At 40.4% G+C, this 23,172-nt stretch overlaps 1 protein-coding gene across 1 annotated transcript in view; it reads right to left on the reverse strand.

Annotated features, from left to right (window-relative positions):
* Positions 1-22,758, reverse strand: part of rasgef1ba (RasGEF domain family, member 1Ba) — a 115,575-nt gene extending 92,817 nt beyond the window's left edge. Inside the window, exons 1-2 of the mRNA XM_005921975.3 lie at positions 22,409-22,758; positions 5,033-5,080 (exon numbers count right to left, since the gene is read on the reverse strand). Of these exons, the coding sequence (XP_005922037.1) occupies positions 5,033-5,080; positions 22,409-22,477 (117 nt within the window). The 5' untranslated portion in view covers positions 22,478-22,758. The remainder of the gene's footprint in view (positions 1-5,032; positions 5,081-22,408) is intronic.
* Positions 22,759-23,172: the final 414 nt, after the last annotated feature.

The raw sequence follows: 23,172 nt of genomic DNA on the forward strand, positions 1-23,172 counted from the left end.
ACACACACACACACACACACACACACACACACACACACACACACACGTGCACTAGAGCAAATTTAAATCTAAATAAAAGGCACACATTTTCATTAACATTCATCACAAAATCTCTACAGATGAATAAAACATAATCCACTTAAAGTCACACAACAGATGACGTTCAGGTGAAAACACTGCACTTCAATCAGATTTGTTTTTGCTGAACTAAATGAAAAAAATAAAAATCATTAACATTGAACTAAAAAGAAAAACCAATGTTGGAAAGTCCAGAAAAGGATTCAACAACATCAGTACTCAAGTAAAACTCACCACTGAATCTTTTGTTGTTTAAATCACATCTTAATAAATCAAACTGTCCCTGGTACCAATCGAATTGATTCATGGTATGTTGTTCAGCCTTTAACAACTTAAATCAGACCGAGGATCAGTTCTTTCAGCTGAAACCCAATTGCAATAAAAAATATTTAGTCTATGATATAAAATGAAACCAAAGATGAACAGACAATGTTTAAAGTTGAGAGTAATCTTGTAAGCTTTATTGCAGTGATGGCATGCACGCTGTGGGCATGAGAGGAAGCTAAAGTAAAATAAGACCTCTATAGGAAGTAGATTTTTTTCAGCTACGAAGGAAAGCAGGTCAGTCCTTTGGAGTTACTCCCCAATTCAGACTTCCAGGAAACAAAAAACACTGAAAAAGTAAACCTAACATAAAAGTAGCCAAATAATGGTCTAATAATTTAAATAACCTGCAATGTGAAAGACAATGCATCTCGGAGTAGAACACATTCTACTCAGTATAGACAGTACTTTGCTAATTAGGCACTTCACAGCGCAGAGACTAAAGAATGCATGCAAAGAGATTAAAAAAAATAAAAAGATTAGCAAACTGTAAAGTCATTAAATGACAGATTTAAATGACCAGGGAATTGTGTTGGCCCCCCTATTGCTGCAAAGCAGCCCTGACCCATCGAGGCACTAGACCCCTGTAGGTGTGCTGTGGTATCTGCACCAACATGTTAGCAACAGATACTTAAAGTTCTGTAAGCTGCAAAGCGCGGCCTCCACGGATCAGACTTGTTTGTCCAGCACATCCCACAGATGCTTAATTAGATTGAAATCTGGGGGATTTGGAGACCAAGTCAACAACTCAAAGTCATTGTGCTTCTCAAACTCTTCCTTAATCTGCATTATCCTTCTGAAAGATGCCACAGCCATCACAGAGTACCATGAAAAAGTGTACATGATCATGTCAAAGTAACATACAAGGTTTCCCAGCACAACATTGCATCACATTGCTTCTGCCAGCTTGCCTTCTTCCCTTAGTGCAAAAATACACCACTATACTTGCTTAAAATATTTCTGCATATTTTCCACAACACTATTCAAACGTGATGATCTTTGAAAAAAGTATAACGTTTGTATAAAGTTTGCACTCTTGTGCTTCAAACACTGCAAATGTAGCTGATACTCTTTACACGTGTTTCTGACTGATAAACACTGCAGGCTGTACTGGGACTTGTCTTGTGATGTGAACCCAGTAAACTGGTGTGAAATGGTCATTTCCCATGAAATACTTTCTCTCTCCCTGCTGCCTTAAATTCTGTGGGTTCATAAAAGTTTGTCCTTTTTCCATTTGTTTGTGTTTACTACTAAGCATAAGATAAGATAACCTTTATTAGTCCCACACGTGGGAAATTTGTTGTGAAGCATGTGAAGTCATTGGTCTGCAGAGTGTAACAGTAGCAGTTCTGTACCCACTGCCCCAAGTCTTTAACCCGATCTGTACTGAAAACTGGTTAAGTTCTAAACGTTGTGTAAGAGCTGAAATGTCACACCTCCCCATTTCCCCTGTCACAGCAGGTCTGAGCTTGTTAATATCTGCAAGTCATGTTTAAGTTCATAAACTCCTAAATGAAACGATTTCCTGTGGGCTACTAACAACACCTTTAATTACTTTTATGGGGGGGGTTTCGTTTTCACTTTCATTTGTTGTGCATATTACTTTACCAGTGTTGGGTCCACTTGGATCCAAGTAATGTGAATTTGATTATCAAACTGTGAGTATAACACTGAGCAGATGAATGTGCCAGAGCAGACTCATCCACAGATACTTCACAATGCACCAACTACACGTGTTCCCTTCAGGTGGATTTCAAAGAACTACGACTTGAATAACTACTTGACTGTGGTGGCTTCTGATGCCTGCGTCCAAGTCCATAAAATCACTGCTTAAACCTTAAATCTAATGCCTGCAGTAAAACATTCCTTACATATATATTCATATGCCAATTCACTTCAATTTCACGCATACAGTATAACGTCAAAACTTTGCCTTCTTTGATCTGCACTTCCTTTTTTATTTGACAGGTGGTATGAAAGCCTAGCTTAAAACGATTTCTTGCAAGATCTAGAAATATATTCGTGTTCATGTACAAGAAACTTTCCACAATTTCACAACATGTTCCTTCACATTTCTGTGAAACACTGCACTGCACTTTTGTGCCACGGACCGGTTTAATGTCAGACATATTTTCACAGACCGGCCTTTATTAGTCCATTATTTATCCAGGTAAAAATCTCATTTCCAAGAGAGACCTGGCATCATGGCAACAAAAGCCACATACCACATAAGTATATAACATTTAAAACAAATACAACATCCCATACCAACATGTGTAAAATATACAATAACAGATCAAATTAAGAGTACATTAAAAACAATCACACTGAGTAAAAGAGCTGTTCTCTCGTTCCTTTAAGACAGACTTAAACTCTCCCAAGGTAACCAGTTCTGATCATTTCAGTTCCTTCTGCAGATTATTCCAGGAAGCAGGGGCAGCGTATTTAAAAGCCTTTTTCCCCCAATTCTGTTCTGCTTTTTGGGACAATCAATTGTATGATATTGTGAGAACAAAGGCTGTATTGGTTGTGGTTTTTACACATATAAACACATAAATAAGATGGAACCAGCCCAAGCAGAGATTTATAGATAAAGATCAACCAATGGGAGAGTCTGCAAAAGGTGTCGCGGATAAATACAACCAAAGAAAATGATACGACCAAGACAAAAAGGGTGGTATTTTGTAAATATAATAATTAATGTGAATTCACTGTGTAACTTAATTAGCAGCGTCCTCCTGAAATGCGCCAACAACACTGAGAGTAACATCCTCCTCTCTGTCCCTTAATGCTCTCTGGTCGCTATGGTAACGCGTAAATATTTCTTTCAAAATAAGACACATGACCACAACACGGGAAAACACCCAGGGAAACAGAGTTAACTATAAAAACCCTGAAAACCGTAAGTTTCACACCCGAGCCTCAACTCTCGCAGCCCGGTACCAAACGACTCACTGACCGGTACCGGTTAGGGACCTCTGCTTTAGGTGGACTTTAAGCGTTTTATCTAGTTTACACTCTCTGTCAATTTAGAAATACCAACAAGCCTACCATGCATGTTCTTGAATATTTCACAGTACTCTGGTGGAAACGCATGCTGGAACATGATAAATGTGCAAGCTCTGCACACATGTATATGTAGTGGTGCATTATACCCTTTTTTATTTGCTAAGCTTGAGCTTTTTGGCATACAGACATGACCGTGCAGTAGTCTTCTATTTTTATTTATTTTGGAGAAATAACAGAGGTAACTTTTACTAAAAATCTGAGAAAACTTAAAAACTCAAACCAATGTGCATTATGAACGGCAACTTTCTTAACAGAGATTTAATTATTCCATGTGGATGTTCTGCTCATGCAAGTATGACTTCTGTCTGCAGGAAGAAAAGTGTTATTAAAGTATGATTAACCACTTTTTCTGCAAATGGCGTGACAATCTTAAGCAGTGGATGTAGGTTGTCACTGGGCTGTCATCTGTGCATGTACTCACAATCATTCTTGGACGTAAAAAAGCCACCATAAAAGAATATGTCACAGCCACTCCAGAGACTTTTCAGTTTCCGGCCGAATAAAAAGAAATCAGAGTGCTGACTTCATACTTCTCAAATGATCGATGCACAATGTCTTTCTTCTGCTTTGATCCTGGATGAGGTAACTGCAAGTGAAACCCACAACGCCCTGAATGCCCAGTCACCTCACGGGGGCACACGGTGAAACACAAACCACCAGATTACAGACTCATTCAGGTTTGTTTCATACTCACTAGACTGACAAAGGGAATTAGGAGAGAGTGCGAGATGAAAGATGTGTTTGGCGGCATTCTCAGACAGCTTGTGATTAACTGGGAAGCACACGAAGAAGAATGAAGGAGAGAATTAGGCCATTAATGTGCTCAAGTGGCTAGATTGTTATTTACATGCTGTACGAATCACATGACTAATTTGTCTGGTTAAACAGTACGCACTGATTTGTACAGATGTAACAGAAATGAAAAAGACTCTCATTTGTGCTAATTAAAGGTTTCTGAATTTAACGTTGATAGAAGAGATAAAGAGAGGATGATATGGAGAATAATAAGATGGAAAAAGGAGGGGTGGGCAGCAGTCAAACAGAGAAGAAAGATCAAAGCAGAGGCTATCGGTGTTCACTCCCGCAAAGACAGACTATGCATGTGTGTAAGTGTGTGTTACACATCTTCAAAGATATCTGGCAGTTAACAGAGTCTCCATTAACCACAGAAGTCATCAAAGAACTTTTAAATATCAAGAGCAAACTTTGGGTTTCATCTGGAGCACTTCCCCACAGAGCTGCAGTCCAAATAAATTACACTTTGTGATGTTAACATTTTTTTGGGGAAATTTTCATAATGCTTTTGATAGAACAGATATGATTGTAGTAAAATACAACACTGCTCCATGTAAATCTGTACGTGCTCGGATGGTTTTTATCATGTGATGTTTACAGCAAAGTTATCAGCACGTGTTGTTTTGTGTTGGCTGAGCCAACTCGGTGGCATGTTTTGTACAGTCAGCTCTGTGTGTGTGTGCACTCCCTATTCCCACAGCATGAGGAACATGGAGAAACAAACCACAAACAATAAGTGATTTAAGCGTTTCGTGTGTTTACCTACCCGCTGTTTGGAGGAAGGCCTCATTCCAAGATGGGGCTGGCTTCGACACTGCAGGGAGGGGATGAGACAAAAATATGATGATGAATCTCAAGAAAGGATCAAACAAAATATTGTTTTATATCACTAAACCACAGCATGTTCTTCTATTTAGTTTGCTATATGCAGACTTTAACAAAGCAAAAATGGTTTAACAATAAAATTAAAAAGTAAATTGTGTTTCAGCGTACAGTATTTGCCTTTTAAGCCACTTCAATATTTTACACAGAAGCAAAGGATAACACAAAACAGATCCACATTCATGACACCAGGCATGTCCAAAGTCTGGCCCAGGGGCCAATCATGGCCCTAGGTCATATTTTTTTATGGCCCTTTGCACTTATATTAATAAATAAAGTATTATTTATACCGCAAACAGAATTAATACATGTAATTTCTCTGTTCACTTCATGTTTCAGCACCATGAGAACCCATTGAGTTTTATGCACCCACACAATACACAGCCATGAATGCTGATGAATGATCTCCTTTCAGTTTCAAAAATACATGAAGGTGATTCCCAAAGTCGGACTTGCGCTGGCCCAAACACAAACCAGTGTCCTCTTCAGTCATGCTTCTGTGATTGCTGCAGATGCACTAAGCTACTATTAACCAAACAGCAAGCTGGGCAGCAGTAATAACTTGGAATGACGCAATGTGGAAATTACAGTTTTTCATTGCTATGACTTTAATGTACATCAGCCCAACTAAGCTAAGAAGGCCCGTCCATAATGCCAACATTGAAGTTGTAGGAGTAAATTTCCAAAACCACATGAAAAGAACTGGTTTGCTATGAGACTGAGGCCCTGTCCACACGTGCATACAAACAAGTTTTTATGCATCTTAGACTTGCATCCAGAGTTAAACACAACACAGGTTCCATGAATATTGTGCATCATTTAACACACCGAACACCAATATTAGAAACAGTAAGATAACAAGGGATGTAAAAAAAGCAAAAAAATCCTGCATATTTACAAGAATTTAAGCTTTTATCCAGTAATGGCTGACTTTGTATTTAAAGCAAGTAATCTGGATGGTTTACACCTTGAAAGGTGTAAAAGAAGTTTGCATAATCAGCCAACTTCACATTTGGCATCAATGTTTCAATTTCAGATTTTTGTTGCATATCACAATTCTTACTTATCAGTGATGTGCATTCATTTAATAAAAACAAACTTCTCCCACTGATATTCGATACACTTTGAAACACTGTTTCTGCATGTATGGTATTCATACTGTTGCCCTTCAGGCGCTGGCATCAGCTTTCACTCATTCTAGTGACCACTAGCAGAGTGCCAGTAATATTACAGTTAGACTCGTGATCCCGACAAGAAAGCTTAAAAAGCGAACAAAGCTTTAAAAAAAAAAAAAAAAAAAAAGACTCGAGAAGGCAACTGGGTTCATTCCCTCCCGGCTGTCGGCTAAATGCTGCAAGTGCAAAATGTAAATGAGTGCATTTAAACTGCAGGCATTAAGACAAATGTAGCCATTAGTGGTATTTAAAAGTGAACATAGAGTTTCTCACAGAGGGGACGACAGAACAAGGAATCCTAATGAGTGTTTAAAAGGCTCGACATGAAGCTCCCAAAGGAGTTATTTACAAAGGAAAAAACTCAGGAGCAGGATAATGAATTCCCACATGCAGAGAAACACACACACACACACACACACACACGCACGCCCCTCAAACACATACAAGCGCACACATACACGCACTGTGAACACTGACAGACATTATTTGATCTAGAGATTGAGATTTTTTTTATGTGAAACACACACAGTCAGACTTCCATAAACACCACTACCCACATGCACACAGAAAGCATTTTCTCTGCTGCAGCAAAGATATTGTTTGATATAGAGTCTCACTTTTCCTTAAATACACAAAACCAACCTCTCACAATCAAACCTCAGATGATTTGATGTAAGAACTTATTGTTTCATACCCAGAGCCACAAAAAGCCCACGCTCACACAGGCACACACGCACCTTCTAACCAACAAAGACATCGTTTGATCCAGAAAGACTGAAACCAGGAAGCAGCAGTAAACCTTCCAGAGAAGGAGCTGGCTTTTGTTTTACAAGCTACACCGTCTGGAGATTGTGGGGACATTTGAGAGAGAAGGTGTGAGAGCGTGGTTAGAGAGGCGATTGGTGAGTGAGAAGGGTAAAGGTGGCTAAACGATACCCCTGCAGATATCCCCCTGAGACCCAGCCTACTCATTTATGTCCTCTGTTGTGGACACACAAATCACAAAAAAGTTAAACTGAGACATACATAAACTATGTTTTCTTCCTAAATCTAACCAAGTAGTTAAACTGAAAATACAACAAACGAGTCTAAAAATAAAAATCCCATGTGAAAAATCAACTGTATTCTGATTATTCTGCTTCTTGAGGCAGACTTAGTCTAATGAACAGAAAAAAACTGAGCTCTACATTTAGTCATTATACAAATATGAGACAGTCAGACAAAGAAAATCCGATTATTCCGAGGCTGAAACAAATGAAACGGGGTTTATTCTTGGTTTCCAATACCTGACACTTTTTCCTTTTTGTTTTACTCCTGCAGATGATTGCCGCGACCTTTAGAGAAATATTACGCTGCATAGAAGAGAGAGATGCGGCACCTATGATTGAATGTCTTTTTGATGAAAGCAGAGGGACGAGGTGAAGAGTCGGGACGGAGAGGAAAATGAAAACAGAAGGACAAGACGGGGAAAATCGCCTTGCGTTCTCTCCGTCTGATCACAAGCACAGTGCGACGTTCTGGTTCTGACATTTTAGCTTGAGATGTCTCATCCATCTTCTGAGGTTTTTGCTGGATTGCCAACTGTCAACTATCAGCTGGAGTGAGATCAGGTGGCGAGTGTGGGGGGGGTTGCAGTTTTGTGGGCTTTATGGGTAGTCCGTCTATCACGTGTGTCTTGTAGACTTGGAGAAGACTCACGACCAGCTTCCAGCTGCGGGGTGTATTATGGGAGCATGGGGCTCCAGGCCTGCTGCTAGACCATCACCTTCTATAACCATACAGCTGTGTCCACGTGCTTGGCATGAAGGCATAGTCAGGGTGAGGAGGGCATCTGTCAGCTGAAACCAACAACACTACTGCTTGAGAAAGAAAGATAAAAAAAACAAAAACAAAACAAACAAAAAAAACGCTTCACTGTCAAATTAGCTAAGTCTGATGTCAAGGTAACAGCGGTCTGCGCTCTAGAGCTGCAATGCTTTGGTCACATTACACCATATTTTGCATATTAATCTATACGCCCCTCGGCTTCCTTGTTTTGTGACCTCAGTAAACACTGATGGCTTTATGGGCTCAAATCAATAGTTTCAAGTCAAACCAAATACAGTAACCATCTTGTAAATTATGCTGTTTTTTCTTATGTTCCCCAGCCCACATAAAACACCTGGGCTCTTTACTATGATTGCGTTCCAGCCTATCAACTCGCTGCGTTAACCCACAGCTTCCCCTGCACGTTTACATGAAAGAGGTGGCAGCAGCCACCCAATCACAGTTATTGCTAAATGCAGTGGTAAGAATGTGGCTGATTTTTTGAAGGAAGATGAAACTATGGGAAAAATATGAGGAGGTTAAACACATAATGCAGACTGAAAGCAACCCAGCAGCAGCAGATGACGCGGCCGTATGAGTGCATGTGAGAGGAAAAGCACTGTAAATTTAATGTGCAGTTTAAGTGCTCTGATCAGTAAGACTGAAAAAGAACCACTGTACTAATGAAGTACAGCCTATCTGAGAGAGGGGAGGAAGGAAAGCCGACTGTGTAAGTGAACAGATTCATGGATATCACAACTCCATCATTAAGACACTAATGGGTTATAAACAAGTATTTAATTAAATTAATGTTTAAAGACCATTTTAGTTTTTATGTTCCCAGCTGCAGACTCAGTGGTGTTGAACAGTATAGAATAAATTCAAAAACAGAATTCAACAGTATACTTAATTTAAGTTTGATATAAAGTCCAGCTGTGCACAGATGTCTGAGCAATCTTCCAGGAATAGTGACACTATTTTCTGGAGAGCTGATTGGTCACTAGAAGGTGATTTCATACCTGTTGATCTCTAATCTGAAATTCTGCCTCATAGTACAGGCCTCTTTGCTACATTCTGCTTCTTTCATGAGTTTCTTGCACCAATTTTCAAGGCAATTTCTTGCCGCTTGTGTAACAGTATCTTACATTCACACCTCGGAGTTATCCAGAGCCAAAAAAGCTTAACTGCTGAGTAGAAAGACAGTTTATCGAAGCTTGTACTATTGGGCCTGTGCTCGTTAGAGCAAATAAACTTCAAACACTCACACACTCTTGCATGTTCATGGTTTTAGTGTCATATCTGTTTGCAGATTTTGACTAGTCACAAAAAAAATATTTTTTCCCCACAACACTCCTCTCAGCCTTGAATCTCACTTTGCACAGCATTTAAATTTTCTCACTGCGCGCACGGAGGCTTGAGGTTATATTAACATGCACATATTGACGAGAGACCCCCCCCCCCTCTGCTATTGTGCCCATCTAGAGATGTATAAGTGCATATGTATGCAGTAGCTGTTTTGGTAAATGGTTCTGTGTGTGAGACTGCCGATGAGGCCTTGTATGAGACGCTGTTGTGTGCATATGAATGGCAGGGGGTATCCTCTTCCTGAATGCAGAGTGCATCCAGAGTATCTCATTGCTATTCATGTGAATGATTCTCCTGGAATCAAACAGCAGCCAAAAGCATATTTGCACAGAGTTAAGATGCATGCTACACTGGCAGAGGAATCTACCAAAGAGTTTCCTCCAAAATGAATTTTGCTTCACCTCATCAAGTTGCCTCATGTTTACAATGCAGCTGTTAAAGAAAGAAAAGTGTAGCGCTCGTCGCAGTTTTTAGGGAATAATTTCTGCATATGGGATTTCATTTGTCATCCACCAACTTTTCTCTTTGAAAGTTCAGCTACTGAACTGATTAAGAACATCAAAGCTAACTCCAACCTTCACCGAGTCCATCAAGTTTCTGCTACTGCAGTTTGATTCATGGGACGTGCTGCAAATGTACAACTGAACTTAGCTTTTACAGCAATTTCGGTGGTGCTGGAACCCATCTTGGCTCATGCAGGGTGGGAGACAGGGTAATCTCTGGACAGCTTGCCAGTCCACATCAAGGTTCAGCCCAGTATCGTTTCAATTCATTCTCAGCAGAGTAGGAAACATGAAACTGAAATGAATCTGATTACATGAATATCAATCTGAAAATGTGCCTTTGAGAAGCTTCGCTGACATGTAGCGTGTGTTTAGCTGTGTATAAAAGGAAATGTTGCATCAAACCACTGACAGAATATTCATGCAGGTATTCTGTCGTAAAATCGCTGATTGCCACTAATCTTTGTTGTCAGAGAAACAGGGATGAGGGAGTCTTGTTAACATTACACCTCAGCTGTGGTTTCCCTACCCCAGGCTTTCTCATTTCTAGGACATAAACAATAAATACAACCTTTTCTACAGTTAACCTATTAGCTGTTAATGCCCAGGTCCAATCAAATGAACCGTAACCCTAAAGAAAGGTCTACTGAATCTACTGAAGTTAAATGAATATTTTTACATAGCGGGAAGTGTGAAGGTATCATACTTCATTTGTATTTACTAAAACCAAGCTTGAAAGGGCAGCATGGCAGAGGTCTGGAAAGACAAGAGAATAGCACACAATGAGGATCTCAAGATCAAACCCCTTCCAGGTGAACTGAAATCACAGACTGCAGGACCACTGAGCAAGGCACTTTGCCCCCATCAGCCCAGCGACCAGCAGCAGTGACAGACTGCTTATAGAATGAGTGGCAGCTGGTGACGCCCAAAACTGCCGTGTGAAACTCCTCGTCTCTCCATTCCCTGACTCAGTATTTCCTCCCCTCTGCCCTTCCCTTCCTTTCCTCGTCTTCTTATTGTCTCTCCTCTCGTGTCCACGCTGATATAAGCAGCCTGTTTTTGTGCAGGTTCCCCCACCCGATCTGACAAAGGCCTAGATTTCTGACCGACTGATCAAAAAGAGATTTGTTCTCAATGATAGTAAGAGCCCTGAGCCAGATAACATAATCCCAACCAATGAACACTCTCTCTTTTATATTGTGTAGCTGTTACAGCTGTGTAGCTTCACATCCTTAGTTTATTCTACAATATTACCAAACAAAGTGAATAAATGGCCAGTTGTCCATGTGATAGTGTGAATCTGCATCATTTCATCTTCTCCCAACCATCAGCAGCCTCATTAATTCCTTTCTCTACCGTAAAATATGTATTCTGTACCATCCGAGTTTAAACACAGACCATGTTTTCAGTTGTAATTTGCCTTCTGCTGATGCTGCACCCCACTCATTATTTAATGAGTACAATAATCCACTCTGTTCTCATATGAATGTGTTCCTTTTCTTTCCCGGATCAATAAACAGGTAATGCAGTCGTGGATTTAATGCTTGTTTTGTCTGCGAGTCACTACCACAGTCCTGTCTTCACTCTGTCTGGACCACACGCTGGCATTAATTAAGCAGCAAGCAGCACTTGGTTATATGTTACACATCGCCCCCTTGTGGTCACACCATCAGTTGGGAAACGCATAGTTGCCTTGCAAAAACATCCACATCTCTTGCAGTATGCAGATTTATCTGCCATTACTGTCCAGTGTATAATTATAGTGGGAGTGAGCTGCACAGCTGTGTGTGTTAATGTGTTCAAAAGATTGCGTTCCCTGTCAGTGAAGTCTAAAGCTTCCTCTGCTGAGATTCAGTTGCATGGATTTGTTTAATGTTTAATTCCATGACAGTAATTATTTCTGACAAGTCTTTAAAAGCATGATGTTGGATATGAATCATGTGGTTACTGGAAACTGGAAAGTGATGCTAGAATAACAGCATACGGTGGACATAATGGAAAGTGGGGGGAACAACCCACTCTGTGAACGTTTTAGGAACTCTCACATTGCTATAAAAGATACAGCTCATTTACTTGTGTTTTAAAACAAACCAGGAATGTCTCCGATTTTTATATTAATCGGAATGTTTAAGTGACAACTAGCTGGTTAATAGTGCCCACTACAGATTGAAATCACTGCGATTTAAACTCGAGTGTGTCTCATGTGGGGTCGACAACAATTTTGGTAGTTGCTGTTTATTACCCTAGAACAGTGGTTCTCAAACTGTAGTACGCGCACCACTGGTGGTACGTGGGCTCCTGCTAATGGTATGCAGGAAGTCTCCAAAAAAAATTAAGATTAAATAATATAGCGTGTTCTGATTGAGGGATTTCTGAAAAATTAAAACATCCAGCTCTGCTATCACTTCCAACATAAATGAAGACAGGAAACTAAACCGCAGTGACGTTCGTAGGGTTACTGAAGTTGGACTAGCTGGTATATAATGATGTGCTACATGGTTGCTAGCTACACAGCTATGGTTAGCATAATATAAGCACAGTGTAGCTGGAGGATGAATGCTAATATAAACCAAGAGAGGCCGACAGTGATCACTGACTGTTTGTAGGGGCTTGTTCAGATTAAATAGAAGATATAAAGCATTAAAACATGTTAAAAACACAACAGCCTTAATAAACGCAGAGTAGTTTGGACCCAGAAACAGGGTTCATACGTCATCACTTAAAGATTGGATATCCCACCTGCTGTGAATGTTTTAATGCAGTACAGTTGTTATTATCACTCGTCACATCCTGTTTATGACAGTGAAAATAAATAACATTCATATAAGAAATAAAATTGTCTCGTGTAAACTGTATGTGGTGTTAAATAGGCCTATACTACTGTACTTTAATGTCAGTTATAAGGGTGGTACTCTAAGAGACATATTTTATGAGGTGGTGCTCATTGTGAAACGTTTGAGAACCACTGCCCTAGGAGCTCATCTTGAAAACACCACCCCATCATCTGCTCAGCTATGATGCTCCTCTGCTACACGTGCTGTAGACAGTACTGTATGTAACGTACGTGCTGCTCTGATGGTCAGACTATGAAACCAGCACTTTGATACTCTGCCTTATTACAACCAAATAAAAGACAGAATGAAACAGACTAAAGAGATTAGACGAAACAACCTCACATGAAATCAAGAGAGCCTGAGCTCATCAGGAAATGCTGTTCCACATCATTAGCTTTAAGCCTCGACTTTGGAACAGCCACAAGCTTCCTACCTGTTGGTCCAAGCATGCAAACGTCTTCCTACCTCAACATTTCTGCTCATTAACTTAGAGCCAGACTCACATGTGCTTTAAAAGTGACGAGTAAATCATGTGTCCTGCTTTGCCCACCTGCAGACATTAGAAATCTTCACTTTATCTACATGGACACAGATAAATAAATATAAGAAAGGTCTGAAAATCATGTTCAGGTCAATGAAAAAAATAATGGAGCAAAATGAACAGAGCAGAAAAAAGAAGAAAAATTAATGTTCATGAACAGAAATTAATGGGTTTGATTTTGTGACACGAAAAGCTGTGAGACAGCTTCAGATGGGTACGGTTAGTTGTGCTACACTGATGCTGACTGTGTCGTCGAGCAGTATGCACTGTTACTCACTCCTTTGAGGAATAATAATATTAATACTTTGTTGGGAGGTGATTCAGCTTTTGTCTTTGATAGGCTCCCAAGCCTCATAATTCAAGAGATCCAAGGTAATCATAAATATAAAAACTTTAAAAAGCCTCCATCACTATGACAACCATTAACATCGGTCTAAAGATACTGGGCAGCCTTTACTCAGCTTTCATTTACTAAAAGCAAATGGAACTGAGTTGATGTTCTGCCATCAGTATTTTCTTTTTAACTGTTCCACATTTTAACCCTTTAGCTAAAAAAAGCTTTTACTGTTGGTGGATTTATCTTTACTTCTAGTTTTTAGCCTGAATGATGCTTAAAAACTAAAAGCCTAAAATCAGTCTGCCACCAGTTCCCAGCTCTGGTTGACTAAAACCTTCTTACTGTGTTACAATATCACATTTGTGGAAAAGCCATGCTCATTTGGGTTCAGTCTGAACTTTGCCTCCTTCTGAATGTCACTGTTTATGAAATGCAGATGCCGGGAGAGGACAGAAAACTTTTAAGTGGCTGTCAGGTTTTATAGTTTGGATCAGATCATGTTTTCTCAGCTCGCTTTGCTTCGATAAGAGGCCTAAAACATTCCCGTGCGCAAAGTCATTTGAAACGCATTTGCAAGGAGTATATAATGTGTTTGGACTGACTGTGCATGTGACACCATCGCTTAAAGGAAATCACGGTTTTAACACAACCATAACAAAAAGTGAAAATGGAGACATAAAGGATAAGTCATCAGCACAGACTCACTTAGTGAGACGTGAGGCAGATATCGTGTTTCACTGCAGTGTCATTACTAAAGTGCATCACAGTGAAAGTTCCTTATGCACAAAGACAGACATGCATCATGTGGGGGAAGCGCAGAACTGATGCTGCGTCCCAAAACAAAGTCACAATGACGAGTGTTTTCAACAAAGCAGGAGAAACTCCACAATCAACAGCAATAAATCACAAACATCACTTAAAATACTAAAAGCTGCTCACACAACCGTGAAGACTCCGAGCAGTCGTTGCTGATGATTTTTACCAATAGCACATGAACTCGTTTCCAACCTGTTCTATCAACAGTCTTCACCTGGATTGTGAAAAGGAGTACCAGCCACTGGCCCCACACCTGTGACCCAGTCATAGGACGTAATATGAAAGATGAATAGATGAATATGAAAAGTGAAGCCAACGTCTACGGGAAACATCCAGGCCTCGATCCTGACCTCTGTACACACTCTCTGGGTAAGTTTATGGGCTCATTCAGACATTTTCTTCCTCTTATCCAGCTCAGAGTTGCAGCTGTGCTGGAGCCTATTTCACCTGTCACTGGTTGTAAGATGGAGTATAGGTCACCAATGGCAGGGCTAACGAGGAGATACAGCCACCATTCACGTGTGCTCACGTTCACACCTACACACAATTTAGTATCATCAGTTACGCTAACAAGCATCACAGCGGGAGGAAGACAAAGCACCGATGGAGAGCACACACAGTCACGGGGAGAACATGAAAACTCCAGCGGAAAGGTGCAAAGGTGGCCAGGGATTCAAACTCCAGACCTTTAAGCCGTGAATAAAATGTCAGAAAGGACGACAACACAATGCACGCTTCTCGGCAAACGCCGTTGGTCAAGTTACTTGAAAAAAGTAACAAGTTACTAATTACTGATTACTTCTCCAACAAAGATTGGAAACTTTAATGATTACTTGTTTTCAAAAGTAATTACTTAGTTACTTTTTGAAAACATGATACACAACCTGAACTTATTTTTTCTGCATCTCCATCATATCAAACTAAATCAAATGAAAAAGTTTATTTTTAAAAATTGTTTCATTCATTTTAATCTTAACTTTATGCACATTGCATCAAGCAAAAAAACTTTAATTATATGAAACTGTCTTTGACTTAAAGAATTTTAACATTTAAACCTATTTTCTGCATATTCCAGCAAATAAAATAAAATTATTTTTTGTGTTTACACTCAATAGATGCAAAAAAGAAATAAAATCAAAGATTCAGCAGCATTACGTCCTGTCGCTCTTCAATCTATTGTCACCTGTTTATCAGGAGTGGGGCAGGTGGAGGTTTACCCGGTTCTGCAGTGGTCATGTCAGTGAGGGGATCCGGGGATTTCTCTGTGAATGTCACATTCCCGTGGCAGCGTGCTGATTTGAAGTTTAATTTTTCGCTGTAGAAAGACGTTTTCTTCCCACGCAGAGTGTGGGACGCTAATGTCTTTGTCCCTTTTTACGGAATCAAACTCAAAGTAATGTGAGTACTTCCACGCTTTAAACGCAGCATGGTCGTACTCTCTCCCGCACTCACACGTCTGTTGCTGCCACGGACGTCGCAAGCACGTAAGTCATTGTCATGAGACACTCACAAGCAAAATCACGGTTTAGTAACGCAGTAACGCAGTGTGCTTATGGGAAAGTAACAGTAATCAAATTACTTTTTGCAATAGTAATCTGATTACTTTACTCATTATTTGTCACGCTGTCCTCGTGCAGATTCTCTCCAAGACTCCAACAATCCAAGTTTCTCCTGCCATCCAAAAACTGTGGTGGGTTTTAGGCCCACGCACTTGCAGCAGAGATTCTTCATCTCAACACTTCACTTCCTGGTTAAATAACAGTTAAAGTGTATATGCACATCTTTGTTTCCTTATATGCGAGTCTGGTCAATAAGGTCACCTCACTGCAGAAGACAGTAATTCAGCTGAAGATAGCTTTACAGCGCCACATCAGTCAAACCCAGCTGCTAATCAGCGAGGTCTTTTCCTGCGTGCCAGAGGAACGACTGTGTTTGATGAAGACTGTTATCAGAGAGCCTTCAGCTGCGTTTCCTCCAAATGTGCCAAACATAAGAGCGACCAGCTTTCCTATTATCCACAGCTATTTTTGATCAAGCACTGCCTGCCATGATGAAGCCCATCTGGAAGATATACTCCCACTAAAAGCTGATTGTTACCAGCTCCAAGAAAACTGTACCGAAATCAATTAAGACAGGAAAAGAAAAATCATCCTACAAATTCTCGGCCCTCAAATGCTAATTTGACATATTGGCAGCCATTTAGAATATTACTGTTCAGTTAAGGGGCTATTATACCCTTTAAAAAGTGTATTATAAGATGTAATTGCTGCAACTGACAGGCCTCTTATGCTGCCACACACTGAAGTTGGCACTATTATTACTACTATTTTAGCCTGAATCTCTCCTCAGACAGTTACAGGTAAGGTGCTGCATATGGAAACCAGTGACATGGGAGTTTCCTCCAGCTGTTAATGGACAGCTGACATCAGCAGGTTTTTCCTAAATAATAATTAATACTAATCATCTAATTAACCATTGCAATCCTAAAGAGCGTACTCGCCTCATCTGCATCTCTTTCATCCTGTATTGATCCACATGCAGACTGAGAACTACACACTGATGTAAAGATGCAGCTCTGCATTTAGTGGACATTGAGCATCTTCTATCTTAGCCTCAGTGACTGCACGCTGCTCTCCAGAGGTCCATGACCTCAGCTAAGTGGTCAATCGTGTGTCTGAGGCCTGTGTATCACAGCAGATTCAGGAGGATAGCAAAGTAACCTTTGGTTTGTTTTTTTCAAATGTGGTCTCACCGGTAAGAGCTTGACAAAACTTCATCTCCCGACCAGAAATGGTCCAGAAAACAGTGCCACCTTTCTTGTAAGATCTCTTAGACTTTGGTGCAATGATGGTAATAGGACTGTTTTTAAAGACAACCTTTCACAAACTAAAAAAGCTATATGGCACTCTGTAACATTTTAATGCCTTATATTACTACTTGGCAGCATTTTTAATCACACACACACACACACACAACCTGAGCACTGATGTTAGAGTAAAGCCTTGATTATAATGTATTGTGGACGCAGACAGCTGCACACCAAGGCTGAGTCGTCACTCCTTTACCCTGTGCAGGTACAGGAACGACCCTGGTACTCACCGTCTGATGATGAATTTACATCACTGGTATGTTGAACTTGCTTGGCCAAAGTTAGTGAACCACCTAGCGACACACAGCATGTGAATACCTGGAGAAGCATTTCTCATCTTTTGTTTGGATTTTTACCCGTCTACTGTCATCTCCCCACCGCAACAAGCTAACCTTAACCGGTCTATCAGCTGAACACGGCTTGTATAAGTTCTGTCTCAGATGGATGAGCTCCCTTTGTGAATGAAAAGAAATCTGACATTCATCCAGTCATCCACCACGACCGCTTGTCTCAAAATCAGCCGGTTATGCCATGCTGTATTTTGCTAATTCAGTAGCTAAACCTTTGTGAATTTTATAACCATAGTTGATAATTATGTGAATCTAATCTGCATGCACTCTTCCCATTTTTTGCTAACTTACTACATTTGTGAGTGAGACCCCCCCCCCTTTCTTTAAAAACACTGACTACATAGTAGATGTACTTTGAACCCTTCATGTGTTCACTGATGCAATCTTGCCCCTCACACTGTGTGTTTTTCCACAAACTTTCCTCTTCTTAAAACCACTTCTTCGTATTTCTCTGGATTTATACGTCTTGACATCTTTTCAAACCCACAGCGAGGCCCTGAGAGTACAGTGATGTTAATCTTTTTCTTTACCCTTTGAAAGATGAATTCTGCTTTAAAAACAAGCTGCCTAGCAAGAATAAAGCTTTATGCTGAAAGGCTGCAGAGAATAAAGAAAGCCAGAGAGAGAGAAAAGAGAGAGGAAGCCTGGCAGCAGAAACATCTCTTACGTGAGTGAATGACGACGTGGTAACTGTGAGACAAAGAATAAAGCACGAAATCTCACAAATGCACTGAAGAAGTACAAGGTAAAATAATAATGAAGGCAAAGTTTGCAGAAATAAAGCAATTTAAAGGAAAAAGACCAAATACTTTATTTTTAGGGTAAAAAAATGCTTATTTTTTCTAAACTTTCTGTGAAAATGTGAAACTTAACATCAGCCAATAAGGATAGCATCTATTCTGAGTATAGAAACATATTCGCTGAGTCACATATTCACTATGTTCAGTTAGCCTTTAGCAGCTAATTAACCACATTAAAGAGCATCTGTCAGACTTTAAACAGCTGCAGCCTGATTTCGTTACTAATCTGTGAATAACTAAACATAACTCCACAAGAACAAAGTGTTACATAATAAAATATGTGATGTCATTTCTTAAAACAAGTACAGAAAAAAAAGAGGAGAACTTTACGTCTTCATATTACTCTGGAAGCCTCGTTATGAATAAAGTATTTATACACACAATGTGCTCACGTTCTTCTATAAAAAATATCTTGCTCGAATATTTTCCAAGAATCAAATTTGTAGCTTGTGTGAGATTTTTAACCCTCTTTGACTGACATCACCTGCTTTGAGAATATTTTTTTCTTTGCTTTAATTACACAAACTCAAAATTTTACTGTATTTTTATGTCAGTGGGGTAAAAAAAAAAAAAAAGTATTAAAAGCCTTGATTTGATCGTCTAATGCGGCTGCGACCTCTTTCTGCTCCCATCACTGAGTAGAAGCTCTGTTGTGCTCCAGGGTCACAACATGGGTTTTTCAGCTTTATTTCTAGGAAATGGACAGGAAGTGTGGAAGTTATCCACTGAGGTGAGCAGGTGTGTGAGCAAAGAGTGTGTCGGCGTGTCACACTTCAGGTCATTTCTACAGAAATTTCTTCTTCAGACACCTCAGGACGTCACAGGGCAGGTCTGCACTAACAGTCTCACCCCGGGGTGTTAAATTCACTTTGTACAACCCTGTGAATTTTGGGGAAAAAAAACAAAAAAAAAAACAGATAACTGACACACTGCCTTTGGGTTTAGAAGCAGTGGAGTCTTCAACTCAAAAACTGTTCAGTAGAAATGAACCTTAACACAACATACAGGTCAGCTTCAAACAGCCAATGTCTGAGATCTGTGAGCGGATTGCCGAGCACGCAGTGTAGTGTCCTGTTTATGCTCGCCAGTGTAACTTGGCAGGAGAGACGTAGCTGTGTTGGTAACACAAGCGCACAAGCAGGTCACTCTTTTACAATTTCGCTTATCAGTGCAGGAACACAGACATAACCAGACACTGACAGGGAGATGCTGTAGCCGCATGAAGAGCGAGGCCGTCTGAGGAAAACCTTCCTTTTTTGATTCTTCTACTCATACACGAGCCCTGATGTGGAGGTTTGTTCTGGGTATCAGCAGCTATTGTCCAGAAGCATACTGCAGCACTTCAGCCACACCTAAAGCACCAGCATAACAGCCAATGTGGTGACCACAAACTGAGCTCAAACAGTCACAGTGGGTTTTGGTTTGGCAGGTAAGGCTTTTGATTTTTATAGATGACATATGGACTGGTTCTTATAAAGTGCTTTACAACATGCCTCATTCACCTGTTCACACTTTTTGCTGTGCTTAAGTGCTTTTTATCAAACATTCACACATTTGACCCATCAGAGAGAAACTTGGTGTTCAGTGTCTGCCCAAAGGATGCTTAAGCATGAAGGCACAGAGACCCCAGGCTCATTCCTAAAACTGTATGAATGCACTTCATATTCATACCTCACATTCTCTACACCGTGCTTCTCCACCACTTCATGCTGTCCAACTAGAGCTCTTCATATTGTAAAGCAGTAAGTGCATGCTGCCTGATAGGAACAGTCCACAGTGCATGTATTCAACAAATTCATGGTATAAAGGTGAAATTAGAAATAAGGCTTTATATAACCGTCCATGGATCTAATCTTTGTCCCCTGTAAAGCCGTACAGAGGTCATCATTTCATTTTCCCAGAAGTCACGGTGACGATCCCCTGACACATTTCTGGGATTACTTTGATATTTTTTCTTACACAGTCCATGTTAGACAGATTGAGATGATGTCCGATGGATTAGCAATCCCATGGCGGTTGTGGATTACAGCTGACGTGTGTACGTGCGGGACGAGAATCAGAAATTGTTATTAATTTAGAGCTTGTATGATGCAATAACCGTCAGGTCCCAAGGACACAAATCGCATCTACTGAGATGAATTGTATTTCCTTTGAAAACATTTTCATCAGTGGAATCAGACACAAGTATTACATTATTAAATAACATCATGCAATCTGAACTGGTGTTACCATTCATGCACACAACAATCTGTAATATAGAAAACAAAATGACATAATCGTTACAGAGCTGGAAATTCTGTTTCAGTGGGCTAACACATCCTTTGTCAAGTATCCAGAGACTGGTATGTTAAACAGAAGCGTCATGCTTTGGGGTATCTTTTATTTAGGGTTCAACAAATGTACTGCTGTGTCTGCACTGATCATTTGTTTGTGATTAATCTGTATGGGACCCATGTGCCATACTCTACGCCAATGTCCCTGATGTGGTTTTCCCCACATGGAAACCATCAGCCCAGCTTCAGTAGCCGTTTTCTTTCAGATCTGTGATTTTAAAATGTTCGTTTAATTTTTATGAGCAGTGTAATAATATTTAAAAAGGCTAAAGCTAACAGTGAAACTAATAAAGACTCAAGCAAAATGAAATATTTTGCAACGATAAAAACTAAGATGAAATTATAATGATCACTAAAGTGACAGCAGGTCATGAGTTAGAGAGTTTGCATAGTTCAGAGGAAGATGACAACATGGCAGTAGTTTCTGACTTCAGTGTGATCAAGTCAACTTGAACGGTAATGAAAGGTGTGTGTGAGCAGCTCACAGGTGCTCCTGTGTGTCTCCTGTTTACAGCCTGACTGTAAATAATAATCTCTCACACTGAGCTGAAATGACATCACTGCAAATAAACTTTGTAAATAACATAAATACATTTGTTCATTGTTTTAATTGTATTTAAGACCATCTCATTTACTATCTTACAGTGAGTTCAGGAAATGTGTCACATTATATTTTGCATTGTTAACATAAAAATAATGAGTCCCAGTCTCTTCCCAACAGTTGAGAAGAGACTTGTTAATAAATGAACACTGGAACACTCGGATTGGTATTCAGATCCGACAGATGTTAAAATCCAAGCTATCAAATTGCAACTGGAACACGGTGGATCGGTGCATCCTTGATCTGCACATGGCAACTAGTGACTAATAATCAACAACTTTTCTTTCTACAAAATAATGACAACGGCAGTGAAAAGGAGCAAAACTCAGCCAAGCAAGTACAGCACAGGTGTGTGCGTGTGTGTCAGCGTGCACACAGCGTGTGGCACACTGACCCAAATGCAATCGAGTCTAAGCCATTTCGTACAAGACACCCCTTCATGGCACTACATTCGCCACTGTGTCAATAATCATACTCTTGTAAAATTATTTTCATAAGTAAAATCGCAGAAAAAATTATTTGTATGACACTCATGAGCTGATATTCTGGGACTACTACAGTATCCATCCATGAGCGTAAAGGCGCAAATAATGCGTATTAATCCACACCCCGAGGCTGTGTGCTGGGCAATTCGCACTGTCACTGAAAGAAAGAGGTGTGTGTGGAATGCAGAGCGGCGTCAGTAAAACCCGCAGGGACCACTGTTAATGAAGTATTTTACGGCACAGCAACTGTCAATCATTCTGATGAACAAAGCCTCAGCCTCTTGTTGCCATAGAGAATCAACGGAGTGCCACTGAGTCTGTACCCTACATTTGTATCCACGAATGCAAACTCATTGTCACTCTTCCAATTACATTTAAGCATTACATTTAATCGTTCAAGAAAACACAATGATCATAGAGGTTTAAGTCATTAAAGCCTCCTTACCTCGAACAAAGGAGGGGTGCCCTTGTCGGGAAGTGTGCATCCCAGTAATTCAGCCAAGAACTTTGCCATAGAGATGAAAAGTGTGCCACTCAAATATTCCCGAAATGAACTAGAGCCCGAATCAACAGGCGAGTCCTCTTTCTGCCCGCTTTGTGAACTTATTTGTGGCGTTCAAGGACCCTGCGAGCATCCCTCGCTTCTTCACCTACAGCAGTCCGAGACGTACCGCTGGATGAGAGGGGTTAAATTCCGCTTGACAGCTTACAGCGCAGGGCAGCCGCTGGATGTGGAGCTTAGAGCCTTTTAGCTTTCGTCTCCAAAATCCTCTTTCAGTGTCGGTGAGTGGACTCACCATCAGCAAGCAGCTGTGTGGAAAGCTGCAGGTGGGGCAGGACTGAGGGGGTGTGGGCGGGCCAACGAGCCGTCAGGTGGTTTTCATGGACCGGGGTTTTCCCCAGTTCAGGAAAACTCGAGCTGAGAGATGAAATGAAGGTTAGGTCAGCAGTTTGTCTCACTTCGGTTTGGTTTAACGTGTTTCAAATCAATAACTGTTAAAGACTGATCCAGGATAGTTATAGTCGATATTTCAAAGGCTGCCACTGCCCAAGTTTGTGCTTGGAATCTACATCACAGCTAAAACATTCAAAAAAATCTGTTTCAAAGGAAGAATCCAAATCTCCCGAAGTACTCCAGAAACATCTGGTCAACTTTCCAAGTAATTATTTTCTGCACTGTGTCCAAAGGCGTTTCCCGGTTTTTTATTT

Source organism: Haplochromis burtoni, unplaced genomic scaffold, assembly GCF_018398535.1.
Source record: "Haplochromis burtoni strain Fernald_Lab_line unplaced genomic scaffold, NCSU_Asbu1 Contig_43, whole genome shotgun sequence".
NCBI lineage: Eukaryota > Metazoa > Chordata > Actinopteri > Cichliformes > Cichlidae > Haplochromis > Haplochromis burtoni.